The 17984-nt window shown below is 47.0% G+C and overlaps 1 protein-coding gene across 2 annotated transcripts in view; it reads right to left on the minus strand.

The window, feature by feature from the left end:
• mad1l1 (mitotic arrest deficient 1 like 1) overlaps positions 1 to 17984 on the minus strand; it is a 210729-nt gene that overhangs the window by 98500 nt on the left and 94245 nt on the right. For both annotated transcript variants that reach the window (XM_066689196.1, XM_066689197.1), the window contains exon 16: positions 8798 to 9002. In XM_066689196.1, the coding sequence (XP_066545293.1) occupies positions 8798 to 9002 (205 nt within the window). The remainder of the gene's footprint in view (positions 1 to 8797; positions 9003 to 17984) is intronic.

Below are 17984 nucleotides of genomic sequence, written 5' to 3' on the forward strand. Positions count from 1 at the left end.
GGAACACACCCAGGATGGGATGCCAGTCCATCGCTGGACACACACACACACACACGCTCAAAGGCCAATTAACCTAACCTGCATGTCTTTGGATGGTGACACGGGGAGAACATGCAAACTCCACACAGACAGACACCCTGAGCCGAGACTCGAACCCAGGACCCCTGGAGCTGTGAGGCAACAGCGCTACACTGCGCCACCGTGCCGCCCCAAGGACACACATGTTCGGTCTAATTCCAAATCACTTTGAGCAATTTGGCTGAAAAGAAATTTGACAGTTAAGAAAGGCTGAGAATGCAGAGACACGCAGACACACTACACGCTAATAGTATGACAGGGGCAGGAGGGAACCGCCTGGGTCAGCTCCTGGTGGATTAAACTCTCGCAAGTAAAGAAATCCCCCTGGAATCGGTCACATCCCCTCGCCGGGGCTGGAGTGTCTCGCTGTGCTGCGGTTTAATCCATTTCCCGTGTTGTTGTGCGAATGAATAATTTCTGAGGCCAGAGTCACTTTAAACACAATTCCCAGGATCTACGGCTGGGAGAGAGAGGGTTTTAATCCGGGCTCTGTGGGTTTTACTGTCTCTCTCTCGGCCCGTTCTTATTTATTCATTCATTTATTCATTCATTTATTTATGACTCGTTTCTTTATTTGCTGGCTTTCAGTCATTTTTTAAAATATTTATCTCTGTGGTATGGAGCACATTGAGACCTAATAACGAAGGCACAGGCGTCTGTGGATGCAGGAGTGGATGCAGAGAGGCACTGCCGGAGGAGAGAGAGAGAGAGAGAGAGAGAGAGAGAGAGAGAGAGAGAGGCCGGGCGACCCGAGTGCTGGCAGGAGCCGGAGACCAGCGGAGCTGTCGAGGTACAGCGACACACACACGAGCAGGAGGAGATGATGGATGAAGAGAAGCAGGAGAAACAGAAAGAGGAAGAGGAGGAGGAGAAGGAGAAGAAGGAAAGAGAAGGAGATGGAAAAGGAAGTAGGAGAACTAGTAGAAGAAGAAGCAGAAGGAGGAGGAAGAGGAGAAGAAGCAGAAGGAGAAGATGTTGGACGAAGAGAAGTAGACGGAAAAGAAAAAGAAGGAAAAGGAGGAGGAGAATTCATCTTTACTCACAGAGCTCTTGTAATGCTCAATGCAGCTTGAGGTTCTTTTCATACAGAATAAAAACACGATTTTCAATAAAATAATAAGTACAATCTATGAAGTCAGGAGCTCCACACACACCAGCGTCTCCGCTGACCTCACAGGGCCGTGTGCTTCACACCGGCAACTACACAACTCATATTTATAGAAGAGTTTTGGGGGCGGTTGTTCCAGCCCGGTATACTTATTTCACTGAACTGCTGTATTTAATTACCTGCAGCTGAAGCCTCTCTCTCAGCTCCCACGCAGCCGGTCGCAGGGTCTTGCAGTGACCCGCGCATCAGGAATCCTCTCGCAGCAAAGCGCTTGACGAGAGCAGGAGCCCAAACAACGGGCCGGGCCGACCGGGAAACCCCCCGGAGACACCCGGAGGGAAGGGTAACAAAGTAGCCGGCAACAAAACTAGCAAAAGTGTCAGCCACTTTCCACCTGTGCTTTTAAAATATTATATATATATATATATAGTAAACATGTGTGTGTGCACACGCTTAAGGAGAACAGTGTAGATGGAGTCTGTGTTGCTCTAAGGTAAGCTATTTACTCAAACTGTAATTTTATTATCCAGCTGTGAATTCATGAATATTTAGAGGCTAAGCAGTGCGATTAACATACGAAGATAGATGCTCTTCCTGGAGGTAAACACACACACACACACACGTTATATCTATCAAATTGCTACTTTTATTATTATTTATAAGTAATGACTTGTTTTAATCGTAAGTGTGGTACATAGGTTACGTTGGCTTCTCTCGCTGCTCCCACAACACTGGACCCTCTGCGAAAGCAATGTGTACGGTGTCCTGACTAGACCGGGTTGTTGTGTTGTGTGCAGTGTGCACACAGAAACAACACACTTGTCTTGCGGCAAAACTCAGATGAACAGCGCCAGGCGTCGTACAACACCGAGCAGCTCTACATAAATGACCTAAACAATAAGCAAATATCTTATTCAAAGACTGAGATGTTTTGTTAAATGAGTGTCCTGTGGAAGCTAAAGTCCTTCCATCCCAGCCCATGTACAAGCTGACTGTATTCTACAGAGCTGGAAACCCACACAACAGCATCCCGGGAGGCAGTTTGTAACGCCGACTGTGTGTTGGACCAGGCCTGCCAATCAGAGCTGCACTGCCTGCTGCTAATCTCGTTCTCATCCAAGACTGCTGGTCTGTGTGTCTAACACCGGACGGGTTATTTATTTTCCGTAGTAGTGGACAGGGAGGGGGTGACAGGCAAAGAGGGGAGAGAGAGAGAAGGGTTAGATGCAGAGAGCTTATTATCTCAGGTTCCTTATGCAAATGAGCCTCTGCTTGGTAAATACGGTCTGGTGTTAAAAAAACACATTTTAAAAGCCTTCCACCTGCGATGCCACTCTTAACCCCGGATAACACCTTAAATAAACACGTCTCTTGCCTCTCACCCGGGGGCGCCGCGCGGACGTGAAGCTCGTTTGACAGTCGTGCTCATTAAGAGCGGGCCGTCCTCTCGCAGGCCGCATTAAAAAGCCGCCGCGTCCACCGAAGTTGCACACGCAGCGTTACTGCACCGGAGCGCGGGCAGGGAGAGACCATGAATAATTAACTTCATAAAATAAAGACCACAGGTAGTTAATTTATTACATTATTTATCATCATTACCTTCTGTACATAAACTACAAATTGCTTCAGAGTCCCAGATACCTATTTATAAATGTCAAATGATCATATTTAATTATTTAAATGGGAGAAAATGAAGCCGCCTGATGTACAGGCATTTCAAACAATTAGTGAGCGATCTATAATAAATGTCACGGGGAGCCAGGACTGCATTTCTCATATTTCTCCTCCTCTGTCGAGTGCATCCTTCTCCTCCTCACAAGGTCCTAATGATGAGGAAGGCCTGTCCTGGTTTATTACTTCACTCACCTCGTCTCTATTAATTTCACGCTGACAGCAATTAAAAACTGAACTATTCAGGCTTTGCATTCGAATGGGAAACTGACTCCTATGAGGGGGGAAAAAAGGCCAAGCTACCGAGATAAAATGGTGATTGTTCACTTCTGTGCTGGCGAAGTGTCCTTTGTGACTCGACTACATCTGGACACTTTTAACCGTAAAACAAACACAACTGTTAGATACACAGGAAGAGGTATGAGAGGTGAACACACCACTGTGCACTTAAAGCAGCGTTTTATTGATTAGTGTTTCACGGCAGCTCCACAGACCAGATGCTGTCGAAGGCAGAGACATTTACTTCACAGGTTTATAGACCTCAGAGGAGAGCCGCTGTCTTCAGATCTGTGGCTCTAACACTTCTTTTACCAGCAAAAGAAAACATTTGCTCTCCGAGACATCTGCTGCCAAAACGAGGGCTTATGGCTCCCGAACGTTTAGAAAAATAAAAAATAAATAAAGCACCTCATTTACATTCTTTCTGTCCCATGAAGACTAAATAGAGCAGAGCAGCACCAATCGGCGAACACGTCTGAGGAGTCACCGGCTCCCAGAGCGCAGGGAGAGAGTTTCAGTCGGCATTCACATTCAATCCGAGTTCCCTCTTGAGCAACAACTGCCAAGGATGAGGAATCTGATCCTAGGCGCACTGGTGTATGCCGGGGATTAGGCTTGGCTTTGCCGTGGGAGGGCAGCACCCCCCGCAGGTGAGAATACACTTCCATAGGGACTTTCTGCTTTGCCCGTTTCACCGAACCGGTCCGCACCGGAGTTGGCGATCTGCGTACGGAGCCCCCTGCCCTCGGCACCGCTCCTCAGAGGGAGAAGAACACAGCGTTCGAGAATCTCATCAAAGGTCAGAAAAGGGAGCCATTAAATTCCACAATTTACTGAGACAGTGGTGTTATAATTAGGGATTATCATTAGGGCAACCCCACGGCAGGGGCCTGCTCATCAGCCGGGCCCCTGCGGAAACACGACAGGCTACCCACAGCCAGGGGATGACAGGACATCATACATGTTTATTCACACACACTCACTGTATATCCCATGCGTATTAGTAATTGATGTTCCTGATGTGCTTCACTATTGAAAAAAGGACCTGCAGTGCAAAGTGTCAGTCTGTAGCGCGGTGAGAGAATAAGAAATAAATAAACAAACCTACATACCCACACAACCAGACTAAAGGAGATACAGTGAAGCAAATTCATTTCTCTGTTAGTTGTTTGTGTTTGTTATGTACCCAATGTGCTCAACACGTAGGACGGCTCAAGTCCAAGTGGCTGGTCTACTGCAGGACTGGATTTCACAGTAACACCTCCATGGAGAGCGCGCCCTGGGGAGAGCAGGGCCTTCGCAGTGAGTTCTGCACCACAGCTGGTGTGAGAGACAGCGGCGCCTGCCACGGCGCTGGAAAGGCACTCCGGCAGAGACCACCTCCTGAATTACAGGACACCGTCTCCATGCCCCCAGGCGGGCAGGGTGCGCTCTTAGAAGAGGCTCATCTCACCACAGTCAAGCAGGCGGACGCCTTTGAGACCACGGCTGCGTCTCCTCCAGAGCCGGGCGGCTGGGCAAAGCCTATCGATGTGCAGCGCGTGATCAACTGCGTTCCGGATCACGCTGCAGGTGGAAACTGGGCCTGCCATCCACACACACGCTCATCCTGTTACAGAATTCACATCAAGGTCCACAGACTTCAGAAGAGCAAACCACATGACTGGACTGGGACCCGCCCTGCGACCCGCCCTGCTGCTGCTGTGTTTACACTTAATCTAGATACGGCTTGATGAGCCGAGATCAAATGCTGGCTCGTCATCTTGATGTAGGATGTCGTGTCTCAGTTATTAAGGAATGACTGTACACTTAAAATGAAATGTTCAATAAGTTATTTCAAAGAGCAACATTTGTGAAGAAGTGAACACTTCCAGCCTCATTAAACAGTGTAGCTATTTGCCAGGGACCGATAAGTTATTATAATAATACTATCACTATCACTTACCAAAATCAATATTTTACATAAATGAGGCCCTCGTACCTTCTGTAAACCAACACGGCTGCCAATCCTGTCGTGAAACGCAAGCTTTGGTGTTCATCAAAGTTCAAAGAAATGGCAGCAACCTGAACAGACGACGGCTGTGTCTCTCGGCAGGAAGGGCAACAAAGACAGATGTCAGAACATTTCCCTCCCGATCTCAGGCGCAGGCTTCCAATGAGAGAGATGATGTAATTATCACGACTTGTGATGTATGTTACTCAAGACAGATTTTGTAGACATTTTCATTGTTTCGCAAAAGGAAAATAAAATAAAGCCTACTTTCTCCGGCTCTCCCGGCCCACGACACTGTGGAGATACTTCCCACAGGAGCGGGGATCTCACAGGACCGGAGCTGCCGTGTCCCTCGATCCCTCGCTGTCTGTAAGAGCTGTGACAGACTTGTCATGACGTGACAACTGCCATAATGGCCAGAGACGTGGCTGTCATGAGGAAGCTATCCTGAGCGATGACAGGACGGGTTTGTGAAGCCGTCGTGTGAGTTTGAGGCCAGCGGCTGTCAGAGCACAAAAACTTCCCTGAAACTTTGGACGCCCTTTTCCATTGTTTATTAGAAACCCAAGACCAAGATCCCAGACTGTAATAACCAACAGAAACGCACAGCATCAATTGTACAGTGACTAACCCACCAGCATTAAAATACTAACAGAACTTCACCTTCAGCGGTTTGTGTCCTTGATTTAGTGTTCAGATTAATAAAAATATGCACTGTACTTTGCCACTGGTATTTATTATAATCCTCAAAATGATTTTTTTATTATTTTATTCTTATTACTTAGGAATAAAATTAAAGCACACACTAAGCCCTTCATTAAGTTTAAATGTGAAGCTGAAACACGGACGTGATTGTTGCAGATATGGTCCTGAGGTCACTCACTGCGGCGATTACCTCCTCGCTGAAGTCTCTGACACACGGGGCTCTGTTCCCCGTTGCCATATTCTCTGGACTCCGTCTCACACACAGCGGCGGTAACTTAATTAACATCAGTTCTAATTAGGCTGGTCAATGCTAATTACAAGACCCCTACAGGAGGACTCTGGTCTCAGGTGTTTCAGTGTCACCGCGCGATTCCAGGCATCTCTCTCGTCTGGCGGCACCATTCCCCATCTGCCCGTCTGCACCGCTGCGGTGACACCGGGCTGTCAAATAACGTGGCGCGCGTTTCTCTGCCACACAGTTTGTGTCAGAGATCGCCTTCTGACTGCGGCATCACAGGAAAAGCCAAATGCTGGATCCTCAGAGCAAACATTTTCAAGACAAGACAATGGGAGGGGGAATATATATAATACTTCTGCATAAATGATCTTCACAACGAGGGAGGGAGAGAGAGAGAGAGAGAGAGAGAGAGAGAGAGAGAGAGATGGGGGCAGGACTGGGACCTGCAGTGACGTTAATTAATGGCAGGAAAGCAACTCAGAAACACAGAGAAGGCGCACCTGTAGGGTATGCTTATTAAAGTCTTTAAAACCGTATTATGCGCGATCTTCAAGGAATTTCTTACTCTGCATTTTCCCATAATCACCTGTCCACAGATCCGTGGTTCTCCACCCGCGTGCGGAGTCACTTAATTACAAGCTGGAACCCGTGGAGCAGAAGACAGCGGTCTACAGGCTCTTTCAATTAACGTCAGCCGCCGTGCTCGGCGAGCCGCGATGTCTGCCACAGGGTCACAGGGATGAAAGCGTGGCGGCTCATGTTGGCCTCCGACGGAAAACCTGCATTAGATCTTCAAATGGACGGCACAGAGAGAAACACGACCTGGGCAGATTGTCACTTTTCTGCTCGTTAAAGCCGAAACCCCACCACCCGGACGCCGTGGACACGGACGGTTTTCCCCGGATGCTCAATAATTTAGTGTGTGTGTCGGCTTCAAAGTGAAGATTGGATGAAAAAGAAAAAATAAGCATCTAAGAAAAACTTTCAGATTCATTAACAGGAGCGTTGGCATTTGTCAAGCGCTGAGGCGTCAAAAGCATCGGTGTGTTTTGAGATCTGCCAGCTCATGGAGTCGTTTGACAAGAGTTTGCTGGTGAACAATCGTTCATTGTGCCATAGTGGCGAAGTGCAGATACACAACGGAAAACCTCAGCTACCTGAGTGATGAGTGGACTCAACAAGTGTTTGATCAACATGTGGGAAGACCCCGATAAAAGTGAATTATACAACTGACACATGAGAAGACCCCAACAGTGCCGCATGTGCTAATTACAATTACTGCCAATATCTGCTATCGCCTGAAGTGAAACAGCTGGAAATAGGAAGATAACAGCAGAGAATTAGAAACCAGACGACCTCAAATGAATCCTAAACCAACACTAAAGCGACTGAGGAGACAGTCGGCAAAATCTCAGGATCACCCCCCACCAGCTTCACTTCAATTAGCCATTAACATGTTAATAGCGACACGATAAGCTTAATCAACAATCAAAGCCATGCACACACGAACGCACACGCAATACAATTCTCCAAGATCACCGGGTACGCGTGGATGGCGCATGAGAAAAGAGCGCAGTCGAGTCACCCAGAAAATCTGCGCATTAAAACAGGAGCAACGAGTCTATACATCAATTCATCCCTGACAGACTTGATTGCGGGGGGGGAGGACAAAACAAAAAGGAAGACTGCCAATTACAAGTAAAAGGATTTGTTTGTTTATGCATGGCCTACTGCACATAATGAGACACCGTCCTGCCAGGGTAAATATGGTCGGATCGGCAGATGACGAATTACCCCTCTGGAAATGTGTAACAGCAACACACTCGACTCCAATTAAATATTTAGTTTCCTGTCTTACTGCTCGTATTAATTCTGTGTGTGTAAAATATGAGACGAAGATCCGAGCTGGTATTAAACAAGGAGTGGAAGGAACGCCCCGCGCATACAAACTCACACAGACAGCAGCAGAGACTAGACATAGTGGCAGCAGAGTCAGGATCATCACTGTCAGCTCGGGCCACAGCGGTCTCCTCTGCCAACACATTACCCAGAATGCAACATCCAATAAGAACAATGGTGCCGTGGCAAAAACGATCAAAACAAGAACATGGAAATCGTTTTGTTGTTGTTGTTTTTCTCATTACAGTTAATCTATGCAGGTTTGAGTGGTATGTTAGGCATGCACTTGATTTGAAAAACAAATGAAATAAGCAGAAGGAAAATCAAATGAAAACACACAACACACACACACACACACACACACTGGGTGGGAGGGTGACTGAGGGACCAGAACCTCTTCACCCTGGAACAGAGGAGACTACGTGGGGACTTGATCCAAGTCTTCAAAATCATGAAAGGCATCGACCACATCAAACCAGAGGAGCTTTTCCAGATCAGCAGGGACACACGCACCCGGGGACACAAATGGAAATTGGGCTTCAAGGCATTCAAGACAGAAAACAGGAGACACTTCTTCACACAGAGAGGGGTCACAATCTGAACAAACTCCCCAGCGATGTGGCTGAAGAGGCAATTTGGGAACATTCAAAAACAGACTGGATAGGATCCTTGATCACTTAGTTATTAATGGACACCAAACGAGCACAATGGGGCGAATGGCCTGCTCTCAATTGGACACTGTCTTATGTTCTTCTTATGTCTACAAGTATTAAATTAACAAACATGTACAAAAAGGTGTCTCTGACACGGGCAGGGGGCGAGGTACCTATGACTTCCTGTGACGGCGGCAGTTCCAGTGTCCCCTCCTCACTGGCCGCCGCGGCGCCGGCCTGCAGGGCTCTCACGCGCTCCCGGAGCTGCAGGCACTCGGCCCGGAGCTGCTCAGACTCCTCCACACGCTGCTGCCGGGCCTGGCTGGCCGGGTTCATGCGGAAGTGCAGCACCTTGGTCTTGGTCGGGTCATAATCGCCCTGTGGAAACAACAGCATCAGCAGAGAAACGAGTTGCCAGAGTCAACCCCCCCCATGCCAAACTGCTTTGGTTTCTGGATTTAATGCCCTTTTTTCAAGCAGTCTGGATGAAAACCACAGAAAATGACGAACATGAGAACACTACTCACAAATCGGCACGAACACAAGGTTTATGGACAACATGGACCTTTCAAAACAAGACATCAGAAACATGCACGAAGAACATGAGAGGTTAAATTGTACAGGATTGGGCAGATTCACAATGTTGTCCAGCACCAGCAGCAGAGAGCTGAACCAGTCACAACCCCCTGATCCGACAGCAGAGTGATGTCACAAACACACAGCCAGACACCGTCAGAATCCACTTGGGCATCTTTAGTGAGGATTTGCGTAAAAGGTTACGTTTCTATACAGCTTGCAACCAAAGCGACACACCGTGAGAAGAACCAACAAATACCATGGTCTACAGCTCTCAGATCATCCCCCCGTGCCCGTGAAACTGCGCAGACCCTCGCAGGACCATAGCACAGCAGCTTCTGTGCGTTCACTGGTTGCCACAGCATAACTGATCGCAGATACTTTACTTTGGAGGATGTAGAAAATGGAAGCAATCTCATCCACAGACCGCTGTTGAGCCATTATGTTTCTGACCAGTAAATCAAGTCAGCGCTCTGAAGACATGTCTTAATATTCGAATGCTGATTAGAGACCCAATAAGATCCGTGTGAACCCTGAGCTATAAAGTGCAAATAGTGGGAGATAACGGAGGGAGGCGGGGACCGCAGTGGATCAAAGCCATGGGCGCAAATGAGCGACCGAGCACCGCCGCCGTTTCAACAGCAGAGGGGGACGGCGCTGCAGTTGGGCCAACGCAGGCAGCGCAGCAAACTGTGCAGCAACAAGATCATGGAAATTAAGTGTCTGACGATTTCAGCCTTATCATGGTTTTATTTTTATATCATGTAGACAGTTATGCATCACGGAGCTTCCCATCCGTCTCACAGAGTTGAAACCACACAACTCTGTCACTGCAGTGTTGGAAACGGGGAAAATAAACAAAGCAAAAGCTAGTGTTGTTCAACTACTGTATTGAACTCACCCAGTTTGGCTCATACAGGCCTTTATTCCCGAGTCTTGAGCCTGGACACTTTCAGGGGACGAGGTGAACATGGCTGTATCTATACTGGACCTTCCTGTCGTGTCTGAGAGTCGACCACAAGAGCAGTGCTGAGGTGAAAGTGTACCAAAGGGGAGTCATATTTACTCAAGGAACCTTTTCTACATTCGAAATATGAACCTCCCAGCAGCTCCCCGTTTCCCCCAACTTCCTTCACGTGGCAAAACAGAAAATATGTTAATTGAGCAGCAGTGTGTGGAAGAGCTGCCGAAATGTAATCAGGTAATGACAGGGAGCCGAGCTTGATTACTTCACAAGGTATAATTTCATCTGCAGCATAATGAATGAACACTAAAGTCCCGATACATATAAATATATAGTGTGTACAGAGAGAGAGAGAGAGAGAGAGAGAGAGAGAGAGAGAAATCTGAGCCGCTATATCAGGCTGCTGTGGGGATTTGTTGGTGGACCTGTAGGGGGCGCTGGGCTGCAGAGATCACAGCCCCTCAAGCCAGCTCCTAAGTGAGGTCCTGACCCAAGCCGTGCTTTCACTCTGTGGACCATGTGGGTGGTTGAGGCCACCAGGGTTGTTGTTTTTGGAGGAATATGGAAGTAAACTGGAGCAATTTTCAATGTTGCCAGAGATGAAAACACTATAAACATGTAAAACCTCCATGGACAGAGATTCAGACAATCGGAACTGGCCCCGTCCCGCCTGGCAGGCCGTCACTGAGTCAGAGGCGAGTGGGAAGACGGTTCTCCCCGTCCACAGGAACTGCGGCACTCAGCTGCCACTCACAGCGCTGAGGACCTCTGCTGACATTTCCTCTGGCAAGACGCTTTCTTTTTTTTTTTCCTCCATCGGGTAAAAATGCAAACAGGCAAACAGGAACCCCCAATTTAATCTCTGACGATCGGTCAGAAGGGAGTCCGGACTTCAAAGAGGGAAGGATCAAGGTTCGGTCGATTCCCAGGCAGCCCACCTGCCATCACCCTGTCAATCAAGCGGACTGTTCTCAGCCGAGCTCGCTCTCCATCAGAGGGTTTCGTTAGCGGGGGCTCCACGGCTCTTTAATTAGCAGCACGCAGCATTTGGCTAGAACCAGTTTCACAAACGCTTAATTGATTAAGAGTTGAATTAAATTGCAAGAGGCATTTTTTTCCCCTCAGACAATAATGCAGCGAATGTTTGCTTCTCACGTTGCTAACATTCTCCATTCTCTCTCTCTCTCTCTCACAGTCCACACTCACGGCACAGCTGGGAAGACCGGTGACGGCTCCTATAGAAACACACAAAGCAAATTTTTTAGAGCTTGTACTTACAGCTGTAACTGATAGCTCCTATGCTTGATACCATATTAAACTGCACCGCGAGAGATGGGGAAAATCCATACACTCACCCCTGAGCACCAAGCAAGAACCCGACCGAGTTCGCTCGCGGAAAAGCAGCTCAGCCGGTGCGCGTTAACATTTAAAAAGCATTCCGGCTTTCCAAACCCACTCCGCGAGAAACACTTTGTCAATCACATTTCTATTCCAGCCGCGCCTCAGGACTGCAGCTCTTGCTCGGTGGGAAACCGTGAAGTAGATGTAAAAAAAACGAGCGCGGGACCCGGGCGGCCGAGTCCATGTCTCCAGCTGTGCCGTGGCATCGTGGAGGGAGGGAGGGAACACAGAGATTCAAATCGGTGGCAGCACTGTGTCCCCATAGGGGGTACGTGTCCGGACATCGCCTCCCAGCGTGAGCCGAGGATGAGGGGAGAAGATCGCCGACCCAACTCCTGCCTCTTCCTTTGTCCCTCTGAGTTCGTCCCCTCATCGACAGAGGGGTCAGGTCTCCCTGCCCAGGCCTGTGATCAATCCCTCTTCCTGTCGAGGGCACTGAAGTGGCTGCTCCCCTCCCCACGAATAAACCACCGTGAAAGAGCCATTAGAAAGCACCTTTCATCTCTTCGTGGCTCGCCAGGCTGATCCACACCACAACGCTGTCATTTAGCTACCTTCGTGGCGAACGAGACGGATTTAAAAAAAATCGGCATTTCACTCATTCAATTCCTCCGGACGATCAGTGGTTGTTATTCTGATCAGGTGGTGGAAGGACCTCTCTCTACCGGGTCATTGACGCTTTCTGAAACCCATTAAATAATACCGCCGTCCTGTGGAAGATTATTATAATGTAATAAATCTATTCATTCATAATCAATGTTATCGGTTTTATACTTTCAAGCTGCATTACAAGGGTTAAAATTGAAAATAAACGAATAGATACAGGACATAAAATCATTAACCGACATGAGGTCACAAAGCCCAGCGCCATAAGGCTGAAGATACGGCCCAGGGAGACGAATTAAAGAAACAGAATTGATATGAAGGCCACAGACCGCCTCTCCCTCACTATAGGGGTGATGATGCAATGAAGCTGTAATACTATCCAGGCAGGACAGGAAGCAGAACATTTTGGGATCAAACTGAGACATGAGGATGAATTATCTCTGCATTAACGCAAAGAGGAAAGGGTTAAGATCACCCCAATCTGTGCATCTCGAACTTGGTCAAGCGATTCAGCCATAGAGTGCATCCCTAACCTGGGGGTGTGTGACACAACGCTCAGTCAATCGCACAATCGCACAGAGCTCCCCTCCGTCAGGTGCCACAGCAGCATATTTCCAGCATACTGGTAAATCTCATTTTTTTATTTTTATTTATTTAATAGCACTTTCAAATTTCCCTCGAGGACAGTCTTCTACTGTGAGGTTTTGAAATAATTAAAACAACGCTGAGCTGAAAAAATCAAACGCTTCCACCTTTATAGCGTTACTTCTCAACACACGCCGAGTGTAATGCACGTCTGACAACAGGAGGAACAAGAGCCTGATTCGAGTGTCGGGCCCATCATGAATCGTCTCCAGATCATTAGATTATTTCGGTGCGTTTGCAGAAACATCAGTTTTATGATTCGCTCGCTCATTTCGGGAGGATGAATTACACAGTTACAGGAGGCGCAGCGTGTGTCGGCCGTTGCGTTGCTTCCTCGGCGTTCGCATGCTTTGTTTTATTTGGTGATAATTTAAGACTGCAAGCTGTTACAGACTCCCCGCCGAGATCTGCTTACACTTCAGTCCCGTATCTAAACATGATTATTCAGAAAACAGTTATTTACTCACAAATATTTTGCTGAAATAAGTGGATACATTTTCAGAGAAGCATTACACTTCAACCTATGAACACAAGTAATAATACATCCATTTTTCCCAAGTAAGTGCAGCATCCTGGGTGTTGTTATTGTTATTTTTTTTGTCGTGTGAAACCCAGGGAGCGGCGCACACCGGCGGCAACTGAAATGTCAGCGTTTGAACACAGCTGCAGACACAGCAAGGTGAAAATGCATTTGCAAAATAACTTTTATAAAAGCAAATACGTTGATGACTTTATCTCCGTTTCATCATTGCTTTACATTAATAAAAAAGAAGCCACACAAATAATAATAACTGACAGCATCTGGACTGACGCACCGCGGTACACGAAGACATCACGGCCGAATTTCAGTCTCATCGCATAGATAAATAAATAAGTGTGAAAAGCCCAGCCTGCATTGAGCAATTCAGCAAACAGATAAGATAGATCCAGCAGCGAAAAACTCGATAACTCCCAAAATAGATTTAGTTGAGTTTTCAGTTCAGTTCTTTAGAAGTGATGTTCTTGTTTTCTGTGACAAGGAGAGCGAGAAGCAGGGTGTCCGCCTGGGGAGTGAGGCTGGGAGGACGCCCAGCGCAGCGGTAACCATGCCTGGTCAGAGAGGCGGTGCCACGCGGGGGGGGACGGGTAAAGCCGTGACGCAGGGCTTCCACAAAGAGGGGCCCGGACCCCGAGCAGGGACATCCTTTGGGAAACTCACAGACTCACAAAACAAGTCAAAAATGAATTATGCAGTATCAAATAATATACATAGTACAACCCCAATTCCGAAAAAGTTGGGACGGTATGGAAAATGCAAAAAAACACAAAGTCATTTGAAAAATCAGCTCACCCTGTACTATATAGAAAACACATTATTAACACATTATTTTATGTTTTACTTTGTGAATTGAATTTATTTTTGAAAATATACATTAATTTCAAATCAGATGACTGCAACACACTCCAAAAAAGTTGGGACAGTGGACTGTTTACCATCTTTTCTTTTAATTATACTTATTAAGCGTTTGGGCATTGAAGACACCAGTTGGTTAAGTTTAGCAAGCGGAATTTTCCCCCATTCATCCATTAAGCATTTCTTCAGCTGCGCAACTGTACGGGGCCTTCGTTGTCTTATTTTGCGCTTCATAATGCGCCACACATTCTCAATCAGAGACAGGTCAGGACTGCAGGCAGGCCATGCCGGCACCCGCACTCTCTGCCTACGCAACCATGCGCTTGTAATCCGGGCAGAATGTGGTTTGGTGTTGTCCTGCTGGAAAATGCAGGGACGTCCCTGGAAAAGACGACGTCTGCATGGCAGCATATGTTGCTCCAAAATGTGTACATATCTTTCTGCATTAATGGTGCCCTCACAGATGTGCAAGTTACCCATGTCATGGGCACTGACACACCCCCATACCATGACAGACGCTGGCTTTTGGATCTGACACTGATAACAGCTTGGATGGTTCTTCTCCTCTTTGGCCCAGAGAACACGACGGCTGTTTTGTCCAAAATCTATTTGAAATGTTGCCTCGTCGGACCACAAAACACGATTCCACTGTGCTGCTGTCCATCTCAGATGAGACCGAGCCCAGAAAAGTCGGCGGCGCTTCTGGACAGTGTTGATGTATGGCTTCTGCTTCGCATAGTAAAGCCTTAACTTGAATCTGTGGATGCAGCGGCGAAGGGTGTTGACTGACAAAGGTTTACCAAAGTATTCCCGAGCCCATGTCAGGATGGGCTCATGACGGTTTTTAAGTGACGTCTGAGGGATCGGAGATCACGCGCATTCAGAAGTGGTTTTCGGCCCTTTACGCACCGAGATTTGACTGCATTCCTTGAATCTATTAATTATATCGTGCACTGTAGAAGTGCTGATTTGTCTTTGGGGAATGTTGTTCTCAAAGTGTTGGATTATTCTCTGACGCTTTCGTATTTCGACTCGCTACTACTCCTAAATTGCCCTGTCCCAACTTTTTTGGAACGTGTTGCATGCATCAATTTCAAAATATTTACCTTCAAAACACTATGCATGTTGATTAGGTAAAACATCAAATACCTTGTCTTTAAAAGTTTTTTGTTTAAATACAAGTCAAAGTACATTTACAAATCACTCCTCTTTGTTTTTATTAGCATTTTCCATATTGTACCAACTTTTTCGGAATTGGGGTTGTAAATAAATGTGTAAAAACTGCCCAAATTGGGCACCTACAGCCACGAGGACCCTCAGTCGGTGCCTAATTAGACACCAAGCGGGCGTAGGTGATAAATCTCTCGTTCTTAATAAGTCATTATCCGGATACATTTCTGAAAGTGATAAACACCCACTGAAATTCTGAAAACCGAGTGATTTGGTGAAGACGTCTTTCTGTGCCACTTTTTAATAAATCATTTTACATTTCTTATACAAAGAGTAAAAACCTCTCAGAGTAACTAATACTGCCAACGCCCCCCCACTTCATCACTGTCAGCGTATCGAGAAACAATGACAGAGAAATGTGTTCCGATGCGACACAAAAGGGTTTAGCATACTCATATTTATGAGAGCACAGTGACGAAATTACAGTGCGCACACACACACAGACAGAGAGTCACACAAACAGAGACACACACACAGAGAGACACACAAACACAAACAGAGACAGAGACACACGGACACACCCAGAGACACACAGACACACCCAGAGACACACAGACAGAGACAGAGACACACACACAGAGAGAGACGGACACACACAGACAGAGATGGACACAAATGGAGACAGAGACATGCACACACACACACAAATGGAGACAGAGACATGCACACACACACACAAATGGAGACAGAGACATGCACACACACACACACACACACAGACAGAAACACACACAGACACCAATATATTAGACAGCATATCCTTACAATGAACACCAGGGCTGACTAAGTAGTTCCTAATGTGAGCCCCCCCACCACCCCACCACCCCGAGAAGAGTAAACAGGTGATCATCGGGGGCAGGTGGAAAGAAAAAAGAAGAGCAGGCTGCGGAGGAAACACTGTCCCGGACCACAGTCTTGTAGCGCAGCCCATATAGCGCCTTGCACAGCCGTAGGTATTCCCGATCTAGAAAGACAGCACAAGAATACTAAAAGGACGGCGGACATCATTCTAACACGCAACAGGGAGCGAGTCACATCTTATGTACTGCTGACGACGCAGTATTGAGGCACACACAAGCCGGACCGGTGATCTCTGCTCTAGAAACGGTCCACACTGTCAGATCCATGACTCCCGGGTTAAATTAGCTTCTGTATTACTAACGCACATCTCCAAGGGTTACTTTAATTTTAATTTAGGAGTTTCTGAAAGAGTTTTGCATAAATATAATTACTTTTATGGATCCTGCTGGAAAGCCATTAGCAAATAACTTGGTTCTGAGTTTAAGGTATTAAGTCAAACAGATCTTATCAGTTCCTTCCAAAATGAACCGTGCCGTTAACTGAGCTCGGGCTAATCCAACAAGGTGTCCGTGAAGAAAGCGTGTGGAAATCTTTTCCGACTCGTTTTTTGTTATATGAAAGGAAGGGTTTCATTGTTGGTACAGTTTGTTTAATTGATCACAGCTGCATATCTTTGCTTTGTTCAAGGCATTTCTGTCTTTGTTTAAGTGCTGTCCACGTGTCGTCTAACCTGGAAAACATCCAAATCAAACCGTCCACCGTGGGAACGTCAAGTTATCTACTCAGCAGGACAGGCTGTGTCAAGGTAATAAATAACCAGATAAGTATTTCCATTTGTAACGAAGTTGAAACAATCCTAATCAATTTTAATGGATCACCCAGGACTTTACATAACAAGGTTACATAATTACCATATCTTCAGCATCAATCCCAGAGCAGAAATAAGCTGCTTAGAGTTTGACAAGAGGAAAGGAAACACGCCGACTTGCATGTGTCGCCTTCGTTATTTTGTAAAGAAGGCAAGTGATCGCAGATTAAAAGCAGGCCTATGTATTTTTAAAAACCTCACCATCTGTGCCTCTGTGAAGGGCTGCCTGGTGTGAGCTCGGAGCACGCAAACCTCACGCCTCCATCATGGAACCAGACACACGGACGACATCACGGGCGTGCGAGCGGCTGGGGGGAGCGGGAGCCGGCGCAGAGGGCCTCTCCACACACTGGGCGCTACAAAATTAACTACTGTATCCATCTTGCTAATGCTAGTGAGGTTTCCAACTCACTCCAGCTGTCAGACATATTAGATTTAGTACCGTAATGCTTTTGCAATTTTCTGTAAACTGCCCAGACAGGGCATGCCCGACGATGCTCCAGGCTGCTCTGGGGTCCACACGGGCCCCCCGCACCGCATCGAGGACCTTCCCCCACCGCCGTATCAGATACTTCATCAATCTAAACGCATCTCAGAAGAGAGAGAAGTTATATCTCAGCAATATCCTTTAAACGGTTTAAGAAACAATGAAACAAACACCAAGAACAATCCCCCCAATGGAGCAGATTACAGAAGCAGTGGAAAAAAAAGACAAATATGTTTTCCAAACACACACACACAAAAATGACCGCAGACAAGAAGAAAACAACAAAGGAGTGCTGGACATTCTGCTGTCCTTGTGCAACCAAAAGGCCTGGATCTGCGGACCCACGATTTCTGGTCGTTTCACAGTGGCCAGGAAGCCCAGAACCTTTC

Source organism: Amia ocellicauda, chromosome 17 (genome assembly GCF_036373705.1).
Source record: "Amia ocellicauda isolate fAmiCal2 chromosome 17, fAmiCal2.hap1, whole genome shotgun sequence".
NCBI classification, from domain to species: domain Eukaryota; kingdom Metazoa; phylum Chordata; class Actinopteri; order Amiiformes; family Amiidae; genus Amia; species Amia ocellicauda.